Raw genomic sequence first — 27,940 nt, 5'->3', positions numbered from 1 at the left:
AACCGGCCTCACACGCTGTTATATTTATCCCCACAGGACAATTCGCTCCTCACACGCACTTTGGTGACTTGTTTACTCGCATTACTTTCATATGCATCGCAAGGACGGTGGCGGCATCAGCCCCGGCGAGGGCAGTGATGGAGGGGCTGCAGTTGTCATGGGAACGCGGGGGCGGCGGTGGCGGGAGGAGGTGGAGCGAGACCAGTTTGTTTTGTTATTGAAGGTCACGTGTGAAGGTGAGGCTCCACCCCCCTCCCCCTCCGCCGTTGCCACCGATTCAACCGTCTCGAGCTCCGGCTCCGGTCAGTTACAACAAAATGGCTGCAGAGACTCCGCCGCCGACGAGACCCCGCTGAACGCTTCATGGTAGGATTTCTCCCCTTTCGGCCGCGTTTCGCGGTTCCGTCTGAGCGCTCTCGGGAAATGCGCGGAGTTTAAGAAGTTAAAAATGGCAGCGCGGCCGGGAAGCAGAAAATATTTTCAGCTCTGCCCACTTTGACATCAGCGCTCGCGCAGCTCCGCGGCGCATCCATCGCTGACATTTGAGGGCAATTTAACCGGGCTCCTGACCCCGGCGCGGCTCCCTGCACGCGCCCCCGCACCAGTTTAACCAAGCGCGGGTTCAAGGGCACCGCGCGCCGTCGCTCGCGCCGTCGTCGCATCTGGAGCAGGTTAGCTCGCCCTGACATGGATTCAGCGGCAGCCCGTTGCCGCACAACATAACCCCGCGCTGCACGAGAGCCTAACGGGCACCACCTGACAGCCTGCACGCGCATTAACCGGCGGCGTTTCCCGCTGCAGTTACTCACAATATCCGAGCAGTTCTCGGCTGTGCCTCAGTTTAAACGAGACGCGGGAGCGATTACTTGAGCTGCACAGCTGCTGGGAACGAGATGATCGTTGCGCGAAGTGCATCGGTGCAAATCCCCGTCTGCGCGAGGCTCACCATCAGTTGCTTCCTGTATCCCCCTCACCATAGCGACAGCCATCGCTGCCCGGCGCCCGCTGCAGCTTGACATCCTGCAGTGGCACACGCACACAAACACATATGTCATGGTGACGGCAGCGTGTGCGCGCGCGCGCGCGTGCGTGTGCACTCTGGGAATGCCAGCACTTAAATATACATGGAGGCTGATGTAAGCTGTGAAGCCTGTGGTTAACGTGTTAGAGCTCTCTCATTTAGGTCTGGGTCTGGCGGGGGCTGAAGCGATGGAGGGTGGGGGTCCCTGCTGTCCCTGCTGGGTCAGGGGCCCCAGTCAGCACCCAGGAGCCGTGTGTATTCAGAGAGAGGCGCCAAAAGGGGCTCGATGACAAAAACAGGCCACTAAATACTGTGATTGCTCTACAGCTCAGGTCCTGGCTTTGCCCACTCTTTCAGATCAGGACTTTCAATGGGTTTTTTATTTATTTATTTTTTTTGCCGTGCAGCGTTCTGCCAGATCGTGTCGTTGGCTTTGGCAAATCGTTTGGTGACAGTGATCAGATGCTCGGTGGAAAACGATGAGCTCGCGTTCCACCAGGAGCACTCGGTTGCCGTCAAAGAATTAAGTTTTGGTCATAAAAGTGAAATGCGAATTTTCTGAGCCACAGATTTGGTTCATGCTGCGGTTCATTTCTGTCGGCTGCACCTCCTTTGGGGCTTTTTTAGCAGCATCCATCATTTTGACCACTGGGCAAATTGTCTGTAATGAGATGTCGGACTCTTGACAGTATTTTTAGATAAATGCACATTTTAAGCATCTTTTTAATCGCCCTTTGCAGAAATAAAAGACACAATCAGTCTTAATGTAGCTGAGAGTTATGCGAGCTCTTTTACGCGCGGGTTATTACTCCACACAGAGGTTCAACTTTATTTATGATGACAAATGTGGAAACGGCGAGAAAGCTACGTGATTGGAGTTTAATGGGACTTTTGTTATGGATTTTCACAGATCTGTTACACTAATAAATTGTCACCCGGGCTCGTGAAAATGTTCCCATTACTTCTTGGAGCTGACAACTGACATTGGGACTGGAGGCAGCGCTCCTGGAGTGCGTCCATGCGGAGTTATTTTGGGGCCTGATCGGGATGCCAGGAACGCAGCATGAGGTTCTCTCTTCCTTGTTGTTAGCCTGGGTCAGAAAGCATTAGCACCGCCACACTGAGAATAGCTTCAAGTCGTTTAAAGAGCGCAATCCTCTTTGCGGAGCACGAGGCGGTTCTGCAGCCTTCGCACCGTTGGAGCGCTCGTAGTGAGCTTTGCTGTGTGGTTTCGAGGCAGGCGAGGGAACGCACGCACGCACGCTCGGCCGTGGCGGCGGCCTCCGGGGCTGCTCGCCGTGCTCTTGTTTGGCTCACAGCGATGGCATTCCTGGCCCTGTGCCCAGCGACGTCCGTCTAGCGCCCCCTCCCCCCCGCCTTTCGCACAGACACACAAACCGGCCCCATTAATCTTGGCCGCATCGTCTTCATTACGCCGGCGCGGGGCGGCGTGCTGTTCCTGCGTCCAGAGCCTCATCAGTGACGCCGTCGACTCCCCTCGCTCTCTGATCTCCTCTTGATTTCACTCCTGCTTTTATTAGTCTGTCCTTGGGGGCTCTCTACCCATTCTGCCCGTTTTCCCTTTTTTGTTTGTCGACGGAGTGAGTGTCTGCTTTTAAAAGGGGCACCAGGCTCTAATCCTGTTGTTCTGACAGGAGAGTGTAATTCCACTACAGAGCGGAGCTCATTGACCCGCGTCCTTCATATTGACACCAGTCGTGCTTCCCCGCTGCAAACCGCTGCTGGTGACGTAGCTTAGCGCTCATGTCAACATCAGATCAAATCTGAACTGATGCGACCTCATGTGCTATTAATTTACTCATGTGATAGACCTTGTGCCATTATTTATCTGAAAAGGAGTCCCGTTTTTTGTTATTATAAATAATTAATGGGGACATATCTTTCATAGAATTTTATTATTCCGATTAAAGTTGAGCTGTGTGTGAAGTCAGATTCTGCAGCAGGGAGGTAAAGACTCGACCACCGCCACCGATCGTCCATCAGTATTCCAAAGGACGCACATCTGTCCCAGCAGGGCAGATGTTAGGAAATGAATCGGCGGCTGCCATTGTCACAGGCTCGTTTCTCTGTCCTGCTTAGGGACCAAATGTTTTTAAACCACGATAATTGTGATGCTTGGCTCGGAACTGCGTGTCCTCGGCCACGACGCACGCCAGCGTCAGACAGCGTTTTGCATTAGCCGGACCTCCTCTCATCCGCTGATCCTACGTGACACAGGCTCCACTGATGCCTTTGAAAGGAGCAGCACCCACTATATTTAGCGTGGCAGCTGCACCAGTGGGCTCCAAATCAGGCCATTTGGGGTCAAAACAAGAGTTTCTGATGTGAGTTAGTGAGCAGGTGTCTGATGGTAGATTTAACTGTCTTATCTCAGGCCTACAACAAAGGTGCATCATTTCATTGCTTCTGTTGTGAACTGAATTAAGATGAGCACAGTTCACCTGAACTAGCCAGAAAGTCTCATTCACTGTGAAATTTGTGCATCTCTAATCCATTGCCTGTTTGAGGGAAGACTTTCTTCTTTTGCGTCAGCAAATCAACTGGAGATGCATCCGTTCAGAGGCATCCATCACCAGTGCCTGTAATGATTACTGGACTGTCATGTAATCGCAACATCCCTAGTTCCTGTCAGACTGAAGAGACACACTCTGTCTACATGCTTCCTGCCTGTCTCTTCAGTGCTGACTGTCAAAGCTTAGGTGCCTCAAAATATGTATTAAAAAAATCACCCACAGACTCTGTACAGATCCAGGCGATGTCACTGTCAGCTGTTGAGTAAGTGCAGCGTCTCCGTGGTGGCAGCTTTGTCAGTTCCACAAAGCTGAGATCATCCTGCACAATGCACCTCAGTGGTCTACGAGTGGCAAAGCATTTATTATACATATATACTGACATGGTTAGGTTGTAACAGTAGTCAGGCTGTACCATATGCAACTGCAGAGACAACTATAATAAAGATTGGTATTGGATGTATGGAGGATTATTACCCAAAAGTCTTGGGTTGTTGCACTGCTGTGACAAATTTTAACTGGAAATTTTACACACAATATCTCAAACAGTTTTAAATCACAAGTCAATTTTTCTGTTTTCGGGCCAGTGCCATTTTAAGGCCATTACTCCTGTCCTGAAGAAGATAACGCTTGGTAAATAATCAGAACATACAACACTGCCTCTCTGTGGCACGGTGTCAGAAGTTGTTTCACATGCTGTAACTTACTGAATCACTGTATATTTATTTGTTTTCTACCCCACTGGCAAACAGGCATGCCAGTGTTGTTGAATGATGGCACGCAACAAGACAGGAACCCACAACACGTCGCTCATTAATCAGTCAGATGATCAAATAATTAGTACCGGAGCGTCCCACAAAGCCTGGTTGCAGCAGACTCGTTTTAGGGGAAACCCTTGAGGTTCGTAATAAATGGTTTTCTGAAAAATGCTCCGATTTGTACTATTTGGTGCCTGCCATGGTTTGTCCTGCTTGTAAGTTTTCCAATGCCAGTGTTGAACCTCAACATCCAAACTGGTTTAGGGTGCTGCCTCCACCGGACTGCTCACCAGTGCCTCAGGGAGCACTTGTTGCCAGGCAGTAGCTCACATCACTGTCGCCTGCAGCAGCAGAGCTCTAGCGCAGGAAAGGACGCTTTATGTGTGTTTTATTTTCAACCTAAATGTATGTATTTTTTTACTGAAAGATGGATCTCATCTCTTTAACAGCATTCATCAACTTTATTCCCCAGAAACAGCCCTAAATCTTGTCTAGCAAGTGTGTCTCCCTCCCGGGGCGCCTTGCATGGCAGCCCACTGCTCCCCCAGGGGATGGGTTAAATGCAGAAGACCAGTTTGTTGTTACAGTGTATGTGATAATGACCAATAAAGGCTTTCTTCTTAAATAAAAACCCACCAAGCTCTCCCCTGTCTCAGGTCTGTTCTAGTTCTACGTAGGAGCTCTTGCGTTACATTAGCAGCCACTGAGTGCAGTGATTTTGCCTGGGAGAGGAACAGTTTTGCAGTGCGGCTAAATAAATGTTACGGTCTTTCTCATTAGTTGGTGTTTGATATTAAAACCACATCTCTGTCCCCCTCTGTTTCTGTCTCTCCGTTTAAGCTGTGAGAAGAAGCAGAACCACCAGACGAAAACTGTTTGATGGAAGAAAAGAAAAGGAAAAAGCAAGAAGAAAAGAAAAAGAAAGAAGCCGCTCAACAAAAGGTGAGTTTGCAGTGTCTTTATATAAAGGATTTGCTGTAAGACATTAATGTTGTGTGGTACAGTAATAAATGAGGAGTTCCTCATGCTCAGGTGTTGTCTCTGCAGATACATTACACTAATTAAGTGCGTCCATATTAAGCAACTGAATTGTTTTACCTCAAAATGTGTGAATTGAGTTTTGGTTTAAAGCAGTGCTTTCTTGTTTTTCAGGCCACAGAACAGATAACCAAAGGTAAGTTGGGCCTTTTTGTTTGAAACTTGTTCTATTAGAGAACTTTACTTTTAAAATAAAATGTTTGTGTTGTGTTTTTTTTTTGCAAAGGTAGTGAGTCTTTATTAACATTAACTGTATTACGATTTCATTGGAAACGTTAGGAGTAGCTACATATTACCTGGACCTAAATGGAGGCCAGGTGCCCATATGATACTAATAGGGAGCATGGGGAGAGAGCAGCTGCTCCTAAGGCCCCCATGGGCTCCTCAGGCATACCTCGAAGGGTCGAGGTGCGAAGGACTTTCAGGAAAGAAAAGAAGCTTAGGAAAAGTGGGAAGTTGGCTGAAAGGTGACTTCTGTGGGGAGGAGTGTGATGAGCTTGCTGGTCTTGAAGTCCTGCTCTTGGGCAGCTGTGGATTTACCTTTTGTCTCCCCAAGCAATTGCTCCTAATGGCAAGGGGGGGGGGGGGCAGTGACGGACCGCCAGTTTGCCTGGGAGCAGATCTCCTTGTCGGGATGAGCAGGCAGATGGGACTTAATGTCTTGTAAGGGATAGTCAGGCTGAAATCTGATTAGAACTTCTGGTCAACGCTGGCACCGGGGCCTTACTGCAGTATAATTACAGCCAGAGAATAGACAACTCCACACAAATGGTTGTTTCTGGCTTGTTTAATTCAGACCAACAAAAAGGAATACATTCTTTTATTCTTGTGCTTCGTGGAACTTTGAACTCTCGCTCAGAAGGCCTCCGTGCCTTGACCTTCTTCTAATGAGACTGTAATGTCACAGAGGGGCCTCCTCCCACTTCAGATCCCTCTTGTATGGCTAAGCCTCGGTGTCTGCGTTTGTTGCGTGTTTGCTACGGTAGTATCGTCTCTCATGTACTTTGCTATTTCACTGCATCTACAAATTGACCTATATACTATATTTCTCTCCCTATTTTCAAACTAGGCTGTGATATGCACAATTATTTTGCTGTCTGCTTGCTTGCCTGCTTTCCCTGTGATCTTAAGCCACTTTATGTCACATCTGACATTTAAGCACATTGCCCATATAGTATTTCTGTTCTGGTGATTTCCATTTTCTTTTCTGTTCTCAGGTAGAGAATATTAACTAATTCATCAATTACTTGAATTAAGAGGAAACCTTCAGAGCTTTATACATTTTGTTGCAATACATTTGATCTATCTTGGCACAGTGACCATAAAACACATTGAAAAACAAGATAATAAAATAACAAATTCTATCTGTGACTGATCAACTCACTCAGATAGATTGTCTTTGATACTAATGCAGGATACATTGGGAACTAATTAGGAGAACAAGGGCAGCATGGAAACCGACTGAACAGGCATCCGTACACAGGAGATCTCCAGAAAGACCCCAAGCACCATGGTAACACTACACCACCTCCTGTCTAGTCTAGCAAAGAGGCCCACTCTGGGACAGGCAGGAGGAAGGAGCAGAGTGGAAAAAGAGGAGATCCACAAGGGAAGAGATGAGATGAATCGAGGTTATTTTTATGCTTGAGCATTGAGGTGACAGTGTAAACATGGTGTCTCTGGTTGATTCGCGAGGACTAGAAAAAGGCATGCGAGAGCAAAAGCAACAGAGCCATGTGCAGCTGTGAGAATGCGCTAGTTTCCTGTTTGTCGGCACAGCTGAGGGGGCCCTTTGTAGGATATTTCTAGTGGTTGATTTTAACATCACATACACAAACACACTTTCTCCTTGCTGCCTAATGTTACAGGCAGACACCAGCACGGGTTATACACTGTGAGCAAACACACATATTAATGCACTTCGAGCTGAAGGTGCAGGAACAAAAGATAACGTTATTATAAAGTAGAGTTGCAGCGGTAATTTCATAACAGATTAATTAAGCGTTTCACATTTGCTTAATTACTCCCAGGTCTTTGTGTTGGAGAGTAATAAATTGGGGTGCGATCAGTAGGGAATTTATACCAGAGTGCCTCTTGTCATGATCACCGCCTCCTTTACATGTGCTATCCCAAGGACCATGGCTTAAACTACACGAGAACGAGCAGCTGAGCTAAAGGCTCGGATATTGCTGTTTAAAGCATAATGTTTGCTCTTTCATTCTATTAAACACAGCTCACCGGTGGACCTGCCCTCCTTTTGCCTGAACCCACGGGGATGTACAACGTACAATACATTTGACTTAGCTGCATCATAACAGTCAAATTTAGTAAGGGACATTAGAATGATTTTGCTGAGAACCACCGCATGCGTCAGACTCTACCGCTCAGGGTTGTGACTGTGCTGCTTGAATCAGATAGCTAGTTTCCTTTTGATAAATGATCTAACCTGGGTAGCCTTGTGCTCTTTACACTGCGCTGCCAGACAGAAAGCACTCCTTACATTTTTGTCAGTTGTGAATATGATGCAGGGAGGAAGGGCTTTCCCTCTCAACTACAGTGTCATATTTATTCACTTCTGATTAAGCCCTTTAATCTTCTCTCTTGTGAGGCGCACTGCTCACATTTTAAAGCTCACAGGAGGACAGAGATGGAGAACCCTCCAGACATGCCATGATTCACTAATACGCTCTCTCCTGCCTGTTCTTAAATAGACTTCTGATATGGACCTAGTTATGTCCATGTTTCCTTGTTCACTACAGGCAGCATTTTGTAATTTAATATACATAGTTTCGAGTCTTTTATGCAGTTGATATGTTGGATTAATCAGTTGGATTTCATGCAGTCAAATTGGATATTATTTCTTTTTTTAGCTTCTCTTCGTCACAGCATTTTTGCAATTGTAAATGATGACTGGCATCAGGTTGTTTCGAACAGTGGTGGGTCCATTTAGCGTAGGATGTTCAGTAGGGAGTTTTATAACAATAGATTGCTGATATAAACTGTGGATTCAATCAAGTGTGTAATTCGATTCATTTGATGCATTCACCTGTGTATGCAACCTGCTAAACGGCACACAGTTGCTGATCTGTGTTTCACAGGCTTTAAATTCTATTAGCACGAGCCAGTTTATGATATCAGCATAGAAGAGTATCACCATCTTTCATCAACTATCTTCAAGGTCATGGGGCCTGTTTTTCGACATTCACCCAGCAGAGAGACTCAACTCCTGAGTCTGAGGGTGGAGTCAAAGCTCTTGCGTCTATATACCTTAAATCTGACGTCTTCCCCCACAACCTCCAGGTTTTGAACAGTTGTGCAGCTATGCCGTTGTCTTTTCTCTCGGAAAATTAAGCCCCTCTTAAACTGGAAAATGGGATGTCTTCCTCTGCGTAAAGCACATACAGCCCCAAGGCCATAGTTTGATGTGCATCTTTGATGAACTGGGAATTCTCCTGTGCACCCACACAGCTGAGCACCATGTTTTTGCAAATAGGCTGTCAGCGAGAGTGACTGTGATCTCATTTGTTACTCTATTTGACTTTTGTCTTCAAAGCTCCACACAGCAAGACTCCCACTTAAAAAGCTACACCTTCCCATTGTCAGATGTAATTGTGTGTCCCCAGATCTCCTTAAGCCAGAATCAAAGTAATCTATTTTATAAGAACATTCTGCTTTAATTCATCAATTTGATGTTATTATGTTGTTGCTAGTGCAGGAGGGGAGTCTAAAGCAGTGTGGCATACTACAAGCAAATAGTGTTCTAATTGTAAGCGGATTTAGACCCAAGCTGGTTTCAGGCAGTGAGACTCCAGCTCAGAGTGGAGTGCACAAGGGGGTGGAGACTGTCTCGCACACACCACTCTCTTCATCGCTCACCCTCCCTGCTCTTGCTCCTTCCCTTCCTCGAAACGTCAGCTCTCTCTCGTTCTCTCTTCCTCCCTCCCTCTCGTTCCCCTCTCGCCTCCTCCCTCTGATTGGCTGCCAGGTCGGGCTGCCAGCTTCCCCCTTCCTCCCAGCTTCCAGAAGACTCTACGTCACACACCAGTCCCTGCTCTGTAACAACTGCCTCCGCAACTAATATACATTGTGGCACAACCACAAAGTCCTCAGTTTTTAAGAGGAAATCGCCTCTTAAAATCAGCAGGGGAGAACTGGCAGGGAATTATCACGTCCATCTGCCACCTCTAATACAGCAATAATGACGAGAGGATAATAGAAGATCACAGTGAATGGAGAAGGGAGAGGAGAGTGCATAAAGGTGGGGAGGGAAGCAAAGAGGAAATGGAGCAGATGTGGAGAAATATGATTGAGTTGTGAAGCTGCGAGGAGAGGGAGACATGGGAGCAGTCAGTGGTTGGATGTGTGCTGCTCTACTGGACTAATGATTACACAGGAAACCCCCACAAACACACACGCTGAAGCAGTGGTTGTGCTATGTGAGAGCGCGTCTGTTAGTAGGCTGCACGAATGCGTGCTCCACGCCACCATCCTGTTTTCCCCTCGATGTGGGCCTCACCATTACATAACTCTTTGTTTTGTGTGTGTGTGTGTGTGTGTGTGTGTGTGTGTGTGTGTGTGTGTGTGTGTGTGTGTGTGTGTGTGTGTGTGTGTGTGTGTGTGTGTGTGTGTGAGGTTATTCATTGCTTCACTACACACATTCGGGATGGCAGCCAGTGGCCAAGAACTGCTCTTTATAACTCATTTAAGCCCACACAAGATTTTTTTTTGGTTGCTGTCTTTACACGGCTTTTTGTGTTGCTTTCCCCTTGTCAGTGATTTAATGCGAGCACTTTGAATTTTTACTATTTTACTTTAGTGCACATCATATTTAACCAGCTGATGTTTGGGTTTGTGCTTTCATAGTGTGTAGGTTGTTTATGTTGGTATGGTTTACCAGCTTATTCTATTATGTAATGAAGTGTACTTAGATTACATTTTACTTTCTGTCCCATAATGCATCACTCCACACCGCAGCTCTGTGAGCCCAAGCTGATCATCTTATTTGACTTAGTTGCGACCTCTAACCTGAAACTTCCAGATTTGGCCACAGCACATAAGCCTGCTTCACGCTTCACAGATTTGGCTGCTTCTTTTTTTCCATTGTTTACAAAGGAAATAGGTGTTAAATAGTTTCCTTTGTTGTCTGTGACAGATATTTAACACGTCACCTTGGCTTTGGAAAGTTAGGATAGGGATTGTTTTGCATTTGATGTGAAATAAAGTAATGGCTGCCTCCACTTCTTGAAATTAAAAGTGGAGATGAACTTTTGCATAGAAATGTGATCTGAGAGGGAAATGGATGGTTAGAGTTGTGTGTGAGAGAGTCGAAAAGGAAGAAAGTGAGAGAATCACGCGTTGCTAAGGGTAACTAAAGCTAGTAGGACATAAGCACTTGGCTGCAGCATCTGCAAGAGCAGTTAATACCTAACAGCTTTACTGAGAGGAGCTCATTTCAGGGGCCGTGATCTGCCACATACCACGTATGACTTGCCTGCGAACTCCCTCCACCGCTCACCTGAAGGTGACGATAGCCTCTGACAATGCAGGCCGGTCTTGGTCTGTAATCTGGCGCTTGACCTCTTCATCACTTCTAATCTGGCACCAGACACCATGTCAGTCTGAGAGTTGTGTGACTTGTCTGTGGTTTTATTGTAGTACCACCCTTGCTTTTCTGAATTAAATGTTATGGGGTTCATCCCCAAAGGACCATAGCTAGGAACTGTACACTTGTACTGTACCTCCCTAACGCTTGCATTTCTGCTTTTTCCTTTTGCCTCTCACCCTCTGCCCACCTCAACAGTGCCAGATTCTGCCAACCTCCACCCTACCCATCCTCTTCCCCCCATCAACCCCAGCGCCGTCCCACCTGTGTCCTCATCAAGTGGTGATGGCAAGCGCGCCCCCTCCGGAGGCCAGCCACAGACAGCACCGCAGCACCTCCAGACTCTGCTCCAGCAGCGCTACCCACCCAGGGAGGTCCCCCCTCGCTTCCGCCAGCAGGAGCACAAGCAGCTGTTAAAGAGGGGCCAGCCTCTGCCCTCTGGGACCCTGCCCGTCTCCACTACAGGATTCCCCGCCACTACTGAACCTGCAGCAGCATCCACATCTTCATCTGCCTCCTGTTCCTCTTCCTCCACACCCTGCCTGCCTACAGGTCAGCCCTAGAGTGTCAGTTGAAACACCAATACCTCTTGTTTCCTTATAGTCCTAGTCAGCGATGTAGGCAAAGAAGGCATTGGTATTTACTATGAAATATATTTTGTATGGCGCTGTGGTTGGCATTGTGTGGTATACCTGTAGAGCAATGGGAAGGTGCATCACAGGTGCCGCTGACTGCTGTTTATTTTCATTTTGTCTGGCTGGGAATTAGAATTGGGAATAGATGAGAACGGGGGTAGAAGAGTTAGAGTAAACACAGCTGGCTATCTCAGCGTGTGTGTAGTTTCTTTTGCTTGGGTCTTTGTATTTTGAACTAAACCAGGCTCATTCATTTCCAATTAATAATTTGTAATAAAGCATCATTTATTAATCTTTGATGATGTTTAACATTTATTTTAGGGCTTTAGACACTTTCCATTGTGTGTAGGGAAAACAAATGTTAACAGAAGCATGTGTCTGAGACAATTTCAACCCCTCTTGAGCTGTTTGAATGCAGCTCTGTCTCCATAGTGATCAAATGTTTATCCTGTCCTCGGCCCTTCCGTCTCTCTCTCATGATTGTCCTCTTCAGTGAGATTTTTCAATGAGATGAGGCTCATCAGCCCGTCAGTATTTCCTGTTTTGAGGGGAGGAGCATTATGGAGCTTTTCAGTTGGCTGGCTGCCTTAGTGGGCCTGACCTGGCTCTGATAGAAAGACTGAGTGGGAAGGAAAGTAAGGAGAGAGCGAGCATGGCAAAGGTCCAGTGCTGTGGGCTGGAGTGACTCATGGCTTACGGTAAACGCTGCTGCTTCTCTCCACCCCTTTTTGGCAGGCCTGCTCTTTTCTCCTTTGGCTCTCTGTATCTTTAAACGGACTGATTTTATGAGGACAGACTGAAAGCCCTTTTGCATATGTCTTCATAGCATCTCCAGGATCCACAGACATGTTTTGCATGAGCATGAAACCCTGTCTAGCCGCTATGTTACCTTTACTGTCTCTTGGACAGCTAATGTTTGTTTTCTGCAGTGATGCAATGCAAAAAGTGTGCGTTCACTACAGGTAATCCAACCTTCATCTCTCTGTGTTCCTACAACCTTTTTGATGATGGTAGAATAGTACTGTACACCCACTTTTATTCCCACCCCTCTCTCTGCAGCAACTCGCCACGTTTGTATTTATTCATTATTTTGCATGTAAACACTATTTGTTTCTGCTGTCCTTACTACACACTCAACTACTCCTTAGCTTGTTGCTGTTAACGATATCACTGAAAATGGAAAGCTTTTTGCCCTTTTGAGTCTGTGTAACGTTCCCTTAAAACCTATACAGTACGATAATGATCAAAGTTGTCATCAGGCAGGAGGCGTTGTATGTGCCAGGCACAAAAGTAGATGCATAAACAGACCTTGTCAAGTGGAAGAAGAGAGCAGCTAATGTGCTAATAGCTTGTCTATTGGAGAACAGAGAGAGTGTAAGCTGGCAGGACTTGATGTGCTCTTTAAGTCTGCTGACTATGCTGTAAAAGAGCCTTGGGAATCCCCTCAAAGAGGACTGGGACGTCTTGTGATGTGATTAAACATCAGCTCTCTGTTAACCACAAATGTTGAGCGCTCGCTCTCTTTCTTTTTTTCTTCTATCCTGTCTTGCTTGCTCTGTGCTCCTGCTTTTCGGTCTGTGCTGTGCTAGTTGTTCTCATGCTCTGATGCAGATTTGTTTACCTCAGCTATACCAATAGCACAGCTCACACGTTTCCTCATTGGCCCCAGGGCAGCCAGGATTAGTCATGCTGCACATATTATATGTATGTCTGTCAATCCTCCCATTATAACAGCCTTCTCCCAGTGTTGCCTTTTGCTCGGCTAACAATCCATATCCCAAGGCACTTTCATGTGGAGGCGGTCTGAGAGAGCATGCTATTTTAAGGCTTGCATGCTGGAGAAAGCCCTTGACCTGTTTTATCCTTTAGAGGCGGAGGAGAAAGAGGATACACACAGGGAAGCATGGCATCCAGATGTCCTAAGATGTGTACATTTTTTGGAGGGCACATGGCGTCCCCGGTTGTCTAAAAGCAGCTTGTAAACAAAGCCCCAATCTAATGCATCTTGTATATATTCAGTGAGTTCAGTATGCTGTCTTTGCCATTTCAGCATATTTCAAACATTAGCATTTCCAAAACAAAGATACTAAGTCCTGTAGCCTCCTTAACTGTATCTAGTCCCAGCTTTCTCTTGCCACGTAATGCAGAGTGCATTACAGACTGTGCTTTAATATTGTTTTATTTGTTATTTGTCATCACTTCTTCTTTTCACATTAATAATGCTTAGTAATTTTCACAAAACCAGTTAACTGAAATACTTTGTCTACCAACTCTGTGTGTGTGTGTGTTTGCGTGTGTCAGAGCTCGTTCATCTGCCTGGCAGTGTGCATTGTCAGCTTTGTACCATCCGGTCTTTCTGCCCCTCTGGGACTTCATTAAGCCACGATCAGTGCAGCTGAGGCCCACACAGGCCTCCTAGATTACTTCCTTCTACTTCTCTCAGCATCCTTCTCTGTGCTTCATTTTCTGCCTGCTCTGACTGTTATTTCATTTTCTCGCTCCTTCTTCAAGTCGAACCTTGAAGGCTTTCCTTCTGATCTGTGCATCCGAGCAGAACTGTGTGTCCCGTTTGCATCCACACCAGGTGCAGTGTCTACACTATGCGTATCTTTAATACACAAAAGAGCAAGTGGCCACGTAGGAACAGAGCACGACCTCGGTGTGAGTTACTGTCAGAGGCACGGGGGGCTGAACCTCAGCTCAAAAGGGTCTCTGTTCTCTAACAAACATTGACTTATTATGCTGCTGCGTGGGCGCATGGATCATTTGTAAACAATACCAGCCTTGATCCAGGAGACTGTTGGTATTTTTTTTGTGTTGCAAAGCTTCAATCCCCAGCTCTCCTCCTTCCTTCTGTTGTTTCTTCCCCCCAGCCCTGTAGCAGTGTTTGGGAGCAGGATGCTGGCTCCCTGACTGCTTACTGTGACCAGAGCATAAGGTTGACGGAGCAGTATCATGTCTTTTCATGTCATCAATGCATACTGTAGCAGTCTAAACTTGGAGAAAATTGAAAAGTTGTCTTCGTGCATGTTTTCAGGATGTAGCCTGTATTGGATAAATGTGTGAAGAAATTGTCATTTTATCACCGGAGGGGGTGCTGCCAGCCTTTGCCAGCTTTCTGTAGCTCTTTCTCTCGCCTGCTCCTGCTATTCATGAGGGGTTTCCATTGTGGGCGTCTGTGCTAATTGCAGATGGAGTGGTCTTGGCTAAATATTTGGTCACAGTTTTGAAAGGTTGAAAGATGGTTGATAGTGGTGGGGGGTAGGATTAGAGGAGTCTCCATTTTTTGTTTTACCTCTTGCATCATGAGAGCATAATGAAAGTCTCCAGGCTTTATCGTTCAGCTGTTAACCAAGCCCTCCCCATCACCAGTGTTGCCTCTCTATCTCTCCAATTCTCCCATCCCCTCCCCCAGCTGGCCTTCTTTCAGCTCTTTTTCACAGAGGGAGAGAGAGAGAGAGAGAATATCCTCCATCAGGATAGGAATAGAGCATGATATAAATAAAGCTAGAGGGAGGCAATAGATAGAAGAGGAGAGACCCAGCCAAAGCAGTGTTGGTGGGAGGGACGGAGCATGAGGGGTGAGGAAGGAAGGGAGGGGGGGGGGGGTTGTCTCATGCCGCGCAAGAGCTGTGCAACTTCTTGGCAGCATTTCAGAAATGAGCCTCAGAAGCTTGGCGAGCCGAGCAGACATATTGAGACAAGGATGGTCGCTGCGTCGCACAAAACCTAGCTCTTTACAGGATGGTTGGGAGGCACCTCTCCACAGGTATTTTACAACCGCGTTGTACATCTCCGCTTTGTTCTTTTCCTAGCTGCCTGTTTTTCCTCTCGCCCGCTTCTGCTGCCTTGTTTTGGTGCCTTGCATTTACTGTTCGCATGAGTACTTCTGAAACATTACAGCTGCAGCAGCATTGCGTTGCAGGAATGCAGAGCTGAGGTCATGTGTTTCGTATTGTATTATTGTTACTGAGATATGCAAGCTGTTGAAGCTGCAATGTGGGCATGCAGATGGTAGTTCAGAGCCTTTTTGGCTCCTGTTCAGGACTGAGAAAATGGCGGTCCTGCACTTCTCAGTACAGTGACGCTACAGAACGACGGTGCTGTGTGTGTCGGAAACACAGTGCCCTCTTTTTTTCCCCCCCTGCTCTCTCGCTGCCTCCTCTCGCTCTCCTTCAGTCGCAGGCATTGAAGCAAGCTTGAAAACAGGAGGTGGTGCATAAAGGCTGTCACCTCCTCGCGTAGTGTGAATGTATGCATACAAACCAAGCACGCATGTGTAGGCACATGTAAACAACAGGAGCTGCAGCTTGAAGGACAGCAGAACTGGGCAATGAGGGGTCTCAGCTGGATCAGTACAGCAACCAGCTCACATTAACCAAGACTTACTGCGCGAGGCTCTAAGTGCTTTACCCCATTACTGTAGCAGTTGCATGGGCAGATGGAGGCGGACATTGTGAGGACATACTGCCGAGGGCTTGTGCGGAGTATTTTGCTTTATGTTAAGAGGTCATGACCGTGGTAGTTAAGAGGTTAGAAGTTTAGGATGACTCAGTTGAGTGGCCTCTGTCATTAGCCCCTTTCGCACATGCACTGGAATCCTAAACATTAGACATTTAATGGGTAAGCTGCATGTGTGGAACAGGAACCCCTGAGATTTCTCGGACATACGTCACACGGCCGTGTTCTATTTCATGTCAGTGAGTTGATGCGCGCCGTATTCGCCGCAGCCAAAGAGTGGGCATGTTGATGACGTTGATCATACTGTATCATCATTTCAACCCCCAGGGCACGGGGGGTTATACAAACACTTTAATGTTGCAAATTATGATGATCCAAAATAAAACAGAATTCTGCTAATAGTTATTTGCCGTTTCAGACACGTGATCTAATCGACGTGGTCAGGAGTCCATTTATGAAAAAGGCTATTAGGGTGTTGTCTATTGTGGTTTAAAGATAAAAAAGCATTGGCCGTGTGTGTAGTCACAGTATCTGTGAAATGAAAATGTAAATAATTTAAAAACTGAAGTTAGTGAAATGCATTTATTAGTAATTTTTCCTTCTGTGTTTTCTGTGTTTTGCTAGTGTGGGTGTTAATTAAGCATCTTGTAAAATCTATGTACACATAACTAGACGCCTAATGTGTTGTCATGGAATTTCAATGTTACTAAGCATATGTGGGTGTGTTGACGTACATAACTTATATCTCCTTTCTCTAATCTTCTTGCTCATGCTTGTGTCCTACTCTTTTTCTTCGTTTGTGTTCAGAACTGCCCCCACAGAGTGGCCAGGGAGCCCAGTATGATAATCCCCTCTGGGGACACCTGCCAGCCAACAGGAGTGCCATAAGTGCTGCATCTTCCTCCAATCTCAGTGGCTGGGATCAACTGATCATTGACCAGAAGGACACAGAGGCTTGGCCTTCTATTACCCTCAGCCAGAGCCAGGTCCCTCAGGGAGGATGTCCTTTGGATACTGAACCTGGTCGCCTGACCAGCAGCAATAGTACTAGTAGTAGTTGTCGTACAGTGAGTATGGCCACAGGGACCAATAGCCAAACAGGCCACTTCCCTGCCAACCATCTTTGCAACAAGGCCAACAGTGGGCCCAACTCTGCCAATCATACTGGAACCAGCATGATCTCTACCCAGGTTGCAGCCAATCGCAGCTGGGGCTCTGGGCCAGGACCCTCCCATTGCCCCCCTCAGTCCTCAATGGGGAGTGAAGGGAAAAGTGACAGCTCAGTAGTGGGAGGAGGCACCAGGGGCTGGGGCACTTCTTCATCATCCTCTACCAATAACTTTAACTTGAACCTAAACCCTAATGCTAACCCATCTGCTTGGCCCATGCTGGGGCATGATGGAGGTGGCACAGGGGGAGGCAGCTCTGGAGGAGCCAATACCATTTCACCTTCTCAACCTTCACCCAACCTCTGTAATCCATCTGGCCCTCCACCAGCGCAGACGAGCACTTGTACTGGAACCAACACTAACAGCACCTCCTCTGGGATTAGCAGCGCCTGGGGTAGCATTATGGCCTCTGATACATCAGAGTCACACCCTTCCCCATCCACAAATGTGTCTTTCAGTTCAGAACCTCAGAACCTTAAAACTGATGGACCAAATCACACTAATAAGCAGGAGCCCCTCAGCAACTTGCCTGGATGGGGTAGTGCACCTGTAGGCATGGCTTCCATGGGGCAGCCTCCACCAGGAAGTCCACAGGTCAATGGAGAAGATGGTTGCTCAGTATGGGGTAACAATGGTGACTCAAAGCCACCTTCATCAAAGGAGACTCCTGGATGGGACTCTGGCTGGGGTCACGGAGGAGGTGGAGCAGCAAAGTCTGCAGGTTGGGGTGACCAGTCTGCTGGAGACTGGGGAAAGCAGCAAACTGAAGAAGCCCAAGGAGGCTGGGATGCCCCCAGTTCTCCTCCCCAGGATCCACAAGTTAGTCCTTGGAGCAGAGCTGTGAGCACAGCTGGTGCCAGTGAAGGGAGCAGTGACAGCATGGAAGGACATCCACAACACAGAGACCGTTCATCCAGAGATAATCCTGCACCTCTGCTTCCTGCCCAAGACCTGGACCCCAGGGTGCTGTGTAATACTGGTTGGGGACAGACCCCTATTCGTCAGCACACCACCTGGGACATGGACGATACAAAACGCAAGAATGATGTAGGCACTGAATCATGGAGCTCTGGTCCAACTTCTCCAAGTGATACCCAAGGGCCCTCTAACATTACTATGGCCCCCATTCAGAGAGCTGACTCTGGGAGCAAAAATGATGTGCCTGGTTCTCAGGGAGCTTCAGGTTGGGGTGGCGGCATAGCTGCTACCAATCAGCCCAGTTCTGGTTGGGGAGAGCCACATAACAACATTAAGCCCCCAGGTAGCTGGGGAAACCCTCCAACAGGATCTTCTATGACCAATATACCCAAGAATGGTAGTCAATCCTGGGGAGAGGAGAAGTCAAGTGGGTGGGATGATTCTCACACCAAGCCGACATCCCAGGGCTGGGGAGATCAGCCCAAACCATCTCATAGCTGGGGCAATAGTGGAGGAAGCAATAACGCAGGGGACTGGGGAGAAAAGGAGGAGAGCAAAAACAGCCCCACCAACCCTTCCTGGGATGAAGAGGCAGGAAGCTGGAAGGAAAACCAACGAAGTTGGGGAACGCCTGCCTCAGGACCTGGAATATCTGGGGCTGGAGCTTCAGCAAATGGGGGCTGGGGGGACCCAGGTTCCCAGCGTTCCAGTGGCCCTTCTCAAGGTTGGGGGGTGAAGCCACAAGAAGGGTCTAGTGGTAGTAGTGGAGGAGGCAGTATGGGCTCCTGGGGTGGGTCAGGCACAGTGAAGCAGGGTGGAGGCTGGAGTGGCTCTAAGCAGGAGTCCTCCGCCGAGCCTACAGGGTGGGAAGAGCCCTCTCCACCTTCAATCCGACGTAAGATGGAAATAGACGACGGAACTTCGGCTTGGGGTGATCCAGGTGCCTATAATAAGGCAGTCAACCTGTGGGACAGGAACAGTTCAGGAATGGGCCAAGCTAAAGTTACTACTGTAGGCAATAATCCCCCAGGCCCCAACAACAACCACTCTCACAATCACCCTTACCATGGGCCATCTGCACCTTTACAGAACCACAGCCAAAACTCTCAAAACCCAGGACCTGCCAGTGGGTCTATGGACACTGTTGTGCAACACCAGTCTGGGCCATCTCACAACAGGGGGCCTCTAATAGCTCAAGGTGAGACAATTGCTTTTTTTGGTTTTCTAATGAGTAACAGTTCCAGCTTAGTTTATTGCATTTATTGGTCTTTAGCACACAGGAAAAGGTGTTTGTTTTTAGATTGACAAGTGAAAAGAAAATAGGTAATGAACAATTTACAGTGACTTACATATTGCCAGAGTAAAGGTGTCAAACATGAAAGCTGCTCAGGTAGTTAGCACAGTGCACTGTTAAGCTGCAAGCTGTTGATCCACTTAAAGGTAAAATGGTGACCTAGTTTGCCCTCCCTGGATTTACATCTCATCGACCTTTACCTTTACGGCACTCCTTAAGTTTCATATTACCGAGCATGTCTGTGTGGGTAACCGTGGCAACCCCACTTGGGTACCCAAAGGAAGCACAAGAATTTTGTTTACAAAACGTCTCATGAAAATAGAGATTTGCCACAAACAATTTGAGATGAATCGGAAGTGTGTGATTACATGGGAGCCGCCATCTGTCAGTAGTTGAAGGGAGGTGGGGCAAACCCTTAGAAACTGAGAGGACCCAGGTGCCCCCTGCTGTTCTTTACGTAACCCTACAGGCTATCTCCACAAAGTGAAGTTTACGGTACTTTTAGTTTGTATTACCAAGAGCAGAAAAAACAATGACAAATAAATACAGTGACAATTTTTGATCAGCGTAACACTTTGGCTCGTCGTATTAGAATGTTGGATGTGAACCATAACTTTGGAGCAGCCTGAAGTACTTGACCTCTCCCTGTAGAGAGAGCTAAGCTGAGCCTGGCACTGCCGCAGGCCGAGAGACAGCACAGTGTCTCTGACGCCAAAGGGGACTGGGCTGTGCCAAATCTTAAACGGACATCTCCTCCCTCTGTCAACCATCCTGTTCAGCCAAGCCCAGGTTTCTCCCTCTCTGCACGACTGGCACTGCACACTGCAAAGCGCAAGGGTAGACATTGCGGTAGTGTTCACATGTAGGAATATCTAAACTTGTCAACAGCACTACTGTACACTCTCTTATTAAGCACAAAATGACACCAACATGAGCTGATCCATCGTATTTGGGTGACTACTATTTAGGTTTCAATAACAACAGTTCATCAGTTTATAGATTTGTGATAGTAGAGCTTCATTTTCAGTGCTTTTTATATTTCTAGTAAAGACAGTTAATTCACATTCTGTGAAAATAGATTGTACAATGTTATTATTTCACACAAAAAGGTTAGAGGGCTTTTTTGTTGGTATTTTATGTACAGTGGGATATTTTTATTGACAGACCTCGTGTTTCCTCCAGGTTGGGGAGATCTACCCAGCTCCCACTCAAAATCAGAGAGCTCCTGGGGAGAACCTGCACCGGCTCCAGTCAGTGTGGACAATGGTACTTCTGCCTGGGGCAAACCTAGTGGCAACTGTGGAGGCTGGGGTGACAACAACCCAGACAGCTATAGCAGGGGCAGCACAACAATGGCATCTGCATCTTGCAAACCTGGTAATTACTTTAAGCCTTTATGGTTTTATGAATTAGCCTTAGAGCAATAATCCCAATAACTAAAAAAAGTTCAGTAATTCTCTCCCTGGTGAGTCAAGTGAAGGACATCAAGCTGAAAGAATGCTGTGATTTAATATAGTATTTCACACTGACCTCTAGTGGTTGTTTAATCTTTATCAGTCAAACTATTCCTATGTACAAATGTATAACATGTTAGCTTTCAGTTTGTCTTTAATTGTGTTCTCTGCCCAACAGAGATGTTCTAAGAATTATTTCAAAAACTTTATTTAAAAGAGAAACCTCAACCTGCTGCTTCTCAGCAGTTTGATCATTTATTGTTGTATGTTTTCCAGCCCCCAAACCTATGCAAGACGGATGGGGAGGTGGAGGCGAGGATCTGAGCCTCTCAGGGGGGCAGTGGGACACCGAGGAGGGAGACATGTGGAACAGCGCTGCCTCTCAAGAGAGCAACTCATCCTGTAACTCTTGGGGCAATGCATCCAAAAAGGGCCCGCAGAAGGTGTGTGTTTGCTTGGTGTCACATTTTAAAGCAAATTACAGTATTATTACAGTTGTTGTGGTAATGATAATCTTTTTTTACCGTTTTCCACAGGGAAAGATCCCAGGGAAGCAGGAAGACGCCTGGATAATGAATCGTCTCATCAAACAACTGACAGACATGGGCTTCCCTGTGAGCTGACCCCAAACATCTGCCCTGCCTAATATTGTCATATGCTGAGCTCAGAAATCATGGTCAACACTCATTTTCTGGTTTGTTCTCCAGAGGGATCCGGCCGAGGAAGCTCTGAAAACGAACAACATGAACCTTGACCAGGCCATGAGCGCCCTGCTGGAGAAGAAGACGGAGCTGGACAAACGTGGGATGGGGATAGCCGGCCACGACTACAACAACGGGCTAATCAACAAGCCCATGAGCTGCCCTCGGCCTCCACTTCTTTCCAAAGACCCCTCAGCAGACCCCCGCTTGCCCTTCATGGATAAGGTGAGCTACTTACTACTAAAGTTACATCAAGATCTTGCAGAAATGTGGTGTATTGTAACTGTCTGTGTTTGTGATTATCCTGGGGTTACAGTGTATACTGTACATGTATATGTGATTTAATTAATTAAATATCAACAATACAGTATATTTCAAAACTTTCAAAGGTAACTGTGGTAACTCTGTGGCTTCAACAATTAGTTACAATGTAACTCCTTGTTGAAACAACTCCTTCCACTTGCTGGACTCTTTCCTCGTCCAGCAGATGCAGGGTGGAATGTTTGGCAGTGGTGGAGCAGCACAAACCCGGGCCATGCAGCAGCCGCCTCCGCAGCCACCAGTGCCACCCCTCAGCTCTTCTCAGCCTAGTCTACGTGCTCAAGTGCCTCAGTTTCTCTCCCCTCAGGTACACACACATCTTTCCATAGCTGAGGACACTCATCAGCCCTTTAAACAAACCTAAATTTAACACTCAAGCCTTATTAAGATGTGACAGCATAGTTTTAAAAACCTCACAGTCTAAAAAAATTATCTACAAGCACACAGATTTGGATGCACCTCATTTTCATTCTCTACATAAACTGAGTGGGCAGATTGATAAATATTTCATATATATTATGGTCTTTCAAAAACATTTCCACTATGAGTTTCCCATTTATTATGCATAAGTTTAAGCCTCTTTAAAGTTTATATATAAATAAAAGGGCAAAAAGCCAAATGCGTGCTTTCTGTATCTTTTAAACTTTGTTTTAATATCATGTTTTTCATGTTGCCTTACAGGTTCAAGCACAGCTCTTACAGTTTGCAGCAAAAAACATTGGTTTGAATCCTGCACTTTTAACCTCGCCAATAAATCCTCAACTTATGACCCTCCTAAATCAACTTTACCATCTGCAACTGGTGAGTCCCAATTGTGCTACTATTAAATTATAACTGGATATACAATATGCACGTTTTGACACTGAAACCTGATACACAGGCATACCAGCGTTTACAAATTCAGCAGCAGATGTTGCAGGCGCAGCGCAATGTTTCTGGCCCCATTCGACAACAAGAGCAGCAAGTAAGTTCCCACGTTAACCTCAAAGTCTCTGCTTTTCTGTTGCAGGCTTTAAACATGAACCATCATTGTAATCAATCCAACAATAGGCACTAAACAAATTCTTCTTTGTGATGCAATACCAGGTTGCACGTACAATCAATAACATGCAGCAGCAGATCCAACAGCACCAGCGTCAGCTGGCCCAGGCCCTGCTGATGAAGCAGCAACAACAGCAGCCGCCCCCCTCCCACTCGGGCCTGCATTCTGGTGGGGCCAAATCCAGCCTGGATTCATTTCCAGGTCACCCCCAGGCCCAAGGCCTTCCTGACCTGCAGACCAAAGAGCCGCAGTCATCCCCCAGTACCTACAGCCCCTACTCTCTCTGTAAGAGGCACTGAGCTAACTCTTTAAATGGAAAGAATACATAACTATTTACTGCTCTATTATGTAGTAACACTTCACTATTGTTTGAATCACTTCAGCTGGACTGAATCCAAACTTGAATGTAAACTGCATGGAAGTGGGAAGTCTGTCTATGAAGGAACCACCTCAGCCACAGTCACGTCTGTCACAGTGGACACATCCCAACTCCATTGAAAGCCTCTCTGGTAGCTCCTCTCCTTTAGAGCCTAACTTAGGCAAGCATGGTGAGAAAGGCAGCGGCACCCCAGATTAGAGAGCCTTTATTTAACAACATTAAAAGTGCATTTTTAAGTTTTCACATTTCCAAAGTTTACCACCTTTCCATTTATCTCAGGTGCCAACCTGGGCCCCCCTGGAAAGCCCCCTCAGATGGAGGACTCTTACAGCCCCTACAACCTGATGTCCAGCACAGAGTCTCCTACCAGCCCCCTGGTTCCCCCAGATAGCTGGGGGCAGGGCAAGAGCAGCAGTGACAAGATGGCCAATGGGACCAATATCAACTGGCCACCAGGTTGGCAAGGCTCCATGATAACACTCACACATTCGATCTTTACACGTTCTTTTTTCTCTGTACTAGAATGAAAACATGTTTTATTTGCAAACCTTGTGTCCGTTTTTTCCTAATGCTATCACGCTCAATTTAACCTTCACTCCCAGAGTTCTGCCCTGGTGTGCCTTGGAAGGGTCTCCAGAATATCGACCCTGAGACCGACCCCAATGTGACCCCTGGCAGTGTCCCCAGTGGGCCCACCATCAACACTAACATTCAAGATGTCAACCGCTACCTGCTGCGGGACAGAAGTGGAGGTGATGACAAAATCAGTGGTTTTCTTGATGCTTCAAAACTGTGCAGTGGTTCTGGCATATGAGCTACTGCATGTTCTGTTACAGATAGATATTATGAATATATTTCCCCCTATACAGTGAAAAAAATATTTGACTTTAGACATGCTGCTGCTGCCGGTGAGAGCCTGCTTATTCTTTTGTTCTTCATTTCCTACTTGTAACTGCTTCTATAATCATTATCATTTACCAGTTTATACTCTTCTCTTCCTGATAATCTTGCTGTCATCCTCTGTAGTGCATTTTTCCTTTATTCCATCTTCTCTCTGCTATTTTTTTTCCTTTTTCTTTGTGTGTATTTGTTTGTTTGTGTTTCTGGCATCGGCTTAGGCTCCTCTCCCACTTCATCTCAGAATGAGGCTCTGCCTCCCTCCACTGATTGGCCAGTCAGTGCCTACACTAGCTCGTTCAGTCTGTCGTCCCCGGAGACGGACGATGCAGGTACATGGTTTATCCATAACCCCACAACCTCCACATTGCAATGGTTGACTGCAAGTCGACATAGTCATCTCCCTGTTACTGTCACCCACAGTCTGTTGAAGTCCTTGTTCTGTTATGTTTAAGCCATTCTGCCTCTCCCACTGTGCATATTTCCCTTTTCTCCTTTCTCCTTGTATGTGGCATGGGGTGTCTGAAACAGAGCAGGGTGTACTGTAGGTATTTACTCGTTTCCTGCCTGACGCCTGACTTTTGGGTGTGGACTGAACTTAAACCTGCCGCTCTTTAACGTAAACCCAGTCTGTTGGTATATTTCTGCAGTCATTTTGCTCTGCAGGCGTCTCGGTCACTCAGTCAACTTTTACTTCAATTTCTCATTTGCAGGAAAACTGTCGGAGATGAAATCTACGTGGTCTTCAGGCCCCATTTCTCACAGCCAAGCCTCTCTGTCCCATGAGCTGTGGAAGGTCCCACAGGGTCCCAGGAGCAGTTCCACGGCCCCTTCCCGCCCACCGCCTGGCCTCACCAACACCAAGCCTTCTTCAACCTGGGGAGGCAATTCTTTGGGTCTGGCCCAAGGTTGGAGCAGCTCTTACACCACAGGTAGCGAGCTTCCATCAATGCTTATAGACATAGAATGTGACAAGGATGTGACCTAAAGCGTAAAGGCTGCAGAATGATTATGATATGCAGAACTTTGACTTTGCAAACCACCACAGCGGTTTTAAAGGTGCACAGCAGGATCAACCACGCCTTAGGAAGTATTTGTGGTGTCAACTGACACTTAGTGGTTTTGCTTTCCTCGCAGTAGGTATCAACACCACCCGCTCTGTTTTAGTAATGAGTAGCTTTGATTTCAGATACAGTGAGCATAACTCTCATGGGTGTGTTTGTGTGTTGTCATGTCTGCAGCAGGTACCACGTGGAGTACAGACAGCTCCACCAGGACCAGTAGCTGGCTGGTTTTGAGGAACCTCACTCCACAGGTAATGCTTTGCAATCACACGCTCACTCATTTCACAGACACTAAGCTGCTTCTATCCACTAATGGCCTTCATTCGTGTTGGTTTGTTTTCCAGATTGATGGTTCCACTCTGCGTACACTGTGCATGCAGCATGGCCCTCTTATCACATTCCACCTAAATCTGACACAGGGCAACGCTGTGGTGCGGTACAGCTCCAAGGAGGAAGCTGCCAAAGCTCAGAAGTCCCTGCACATGTATGGACATCACGCATAGCGTCAGAGTAGACATTAGACATTGCGCGTCCATCTGATCTTCTTGTGTCTCACCTTGCAGGTGTGTGCTTGGGAACACCACTATCCTGGCTGAGTTCGCTGGGGAGGAGGAAGTGAACCGCTTCTTTGCACAGGGCCAGTCGCTTGGCGGAACCACCAGCTGGCAGGCCACTCCAGGCACCAATCAAACGAGGATGGGCGGGACCGGGTCTGGAGCCTCTCACCCCATCGGTCACTCGCCTCACTGGAACAACAATAATGGCAGCAGCAGCAGTAGCAGCAGCCTGGGAGCAGCCGGAGCAAAGACCGGCGGAGAGTTGCTGTGGGGCGGCGTGCAGCAGTATTCCAGCCTGTGGGGACCCCCGAGCGGAGAAGACGGACGAGTGATGGGAAGCCCCACCCCAATCAACACGCTGCTGCCTGGGGACCTGCTGAGTGGGGAGTCCATGTAGAGCAGGCTAAACAACCGGAGCAAAACCTTGCAAATCAATGTGGAGATAATCAATGTTTGTGTAACAGTGAAACGGCGAGAAGAGAGGGCAAGGCTACATCCTCGCTGCTCGCTTTGTCAACCTCCTCTTCTCCTGTTTTTCAGTTTTTAGCGACATTTCAGTTTGTAGTTTTGTGAATCTCGCGGTGAGATTTTGGTCACAGTGTTCAGCTTTTACTTTTGGAGACACAGGAAGAAGTCTTTGACTCAACAAAGAAAGAGAACTTATTACTGAAATTAACCTTTGAGAACTCGACGTGCAAAACGTGTACTTCAGTCAAACTGACACAACGAGGAGCTGCCACCATTAAGTTCCATAATCCCTCTCTGCCTTTGGAGGCAATCATTCTGCACCTCAGAGATCCACAAATAGCTCATCATTCCCAAAGTAAAACCCTTCAATCAGAGTGGTTGTTGAACTTTCATCTGGTCCAGACTCGACATTTTGTTTCTTTCAGCACTAATATTAGCCTTAACCTCTCCTGCCCTGCTATCCTCAATCTGTATTTGGTGAAGAAACATACCGACACTTGCACACCCTTATTTCTGAGCCAATGAAACCTGAGTGGAGAGTACATGCTGCTGCGGACTGACATAAGCAACCACAGCTCACGTTTTCAGTGCTTTTTTTTTTGCAAGCAGATTGAGTTTCCCACACACGATGCTCAAAGGGAATGATGCAACTCTGTTCGCCTTGTTGAGGCCATTTATTTTTGTAGTGTTTTTTTTTTAATTGTTTCTTTTCTTGAACCATTGCAAACCAAGCTAAGAAATGATATTATTCAGATGTGTCTGTCAATCTTATCTGGCAGGGGGAGAGTTTCAGGGGGTCGTTGTATGTACAATTACAAAACTTGACGGACAACTTAATGAACCACTGCTATTACAATGGAACTGTAAAAACAAACACTTCGATGCACCTCAACTCGGCTGCGGTCGACTCGCAGCCTGGTCTCAGTCTCGGACCCTCTCACTGATGTTGACAACCTCAAATCGTCAGTCCTTCCCAATGACGTGCAGTCAACGAGCACCCCCCCTCCCACACCCCCGTCTCCCCCTGCCTGCTCCACCTGCAGAACACCAAGTGACGTGCAATATAAGCCACAGACTCTACCGTCCAAGCACCCCGTCGTGAGCGCGCTCAGACGGAGAGAGGACCCGAAGGAATGAGTGAACCTGCGCCTCGCTCCCCTCCACCGTGACCGCCCCTGAAACTGCCACTACCACCCTCCAACCTGCCCCGAGAGTGTGTGAGCTCAGGGGAGTAGCAAGCTGGTCTTCAAGCATCTTCGCTCGCCAGGACGTGGACACAAAGCACTTCTCCAGCCATCCTACTCTCCACACTTAAGCCGGTGACTAGATTCGGAGGTGAAGGAGGCTCGTGTGTGTGTTTGAGATTGTGTGTGTGTGCGTGTGTGTGTGAAAAGAAAAGGCATCAAACCAAAACGAGAAGAGCCTGTTTTCTTTTTTTTTTTTAACTCAGATGACCAGTTGACTTTTTTTTCCTTTATTGCCCAAATTCACCCAAGTATGAGGCAAATACCTTTGAATAGACGGTTTTACCATAGCACTTAGCAGGAGTGTCGCAGCTTGTTGTACCCTCAATGCCAACAAATAGAAGAAAGAAGAAGCAATGCTGGCAAAAAAAACATAAAAAACAACA

General features: G+C 47.1%; 1 protein-coding gene across 10 annotated transcripts; it reads left to right on the top strand.

Moving 5' to 3' along the window:
- Positions 1 to 7: 7 nt before the first annotated feature.
- Positions 8 to 26,911, top strand: tnrc6c1 (trinucleotide repeat containing adaptor 6C1). Of its 10 annotated transcripts, none has more exons than XM_029157714.3 (22): positions 10 to 366; positions 5,151 to 5,252; positions 5,463 to 5,484; positions 11,149 to 11,502; positions 16,854 to 19,331; positions 20,079 to 20,216; positions 20,610 to 20,804; positions 21,158 to 21,324; positions 21,418 to 21,495; positions 21,589 to 21,807; positions 22,070 to 22,210; positions 22,585 to 22,704; positions 22,784 to 22,867; positions 22,990 to 23,230; positions 23,329 to 23,493; positions 23,604 to 23,780; positions 23,927 to 24,076; positions 24,443 to 24,553; positions 24,935 to 25,153; positions 25,463 to 25,536; positions 25,630 to 25,769; positions 25,849 to 26,911. In XM_029157714.3, the coding sequence occupies exons 2-22, from the start codon at positions 5,190 to 5,192 to the stop codon at positions 26,237 to 26,239; spliced, it is 5,727 nt and encodes a 1,908-aa protein (XP_029013547.1). In that variant the 5' UTR covers positions 10 to 366; positions 5,151 to 5,189; the 3' UTR covers positions 26,240 to 26,911. The 10 variants fall into 10 exon arrangements, with proteins under 10 accessions (XP_055366871.1, XP_040927671.1, XP_029013552.1 ...); XM_029157713.3 differs by having other exon boundaries at positions 22,067 to 22,210; XM_041071737.2 differs by lacking the exon at positions 20,079 to 20,216 and having other exon boundaries at positions 9 to 366.
- The last annotated feature ends 1,029 nt before the right edge of the window (positions 26,912 to 27,940 follow it).

Source organism: Betta splendens, chromosome 8, assembly GCF_900634795.4.
Source record: "Betta splendens chromosome 8, fBetSpl5.4, whole genome shotgun sequence".
Classification (NCBI taxonomy): Eukaryota; Metazoa; Chordata; class Actinopteri; order Anabantiformes; family Osphronemidae; genus Betta; species Betta splendens.
Note: the sequence above shows the minus strand (reverse complement) of the source record. Positions and strands in the feature narration are given on the sequence as shown.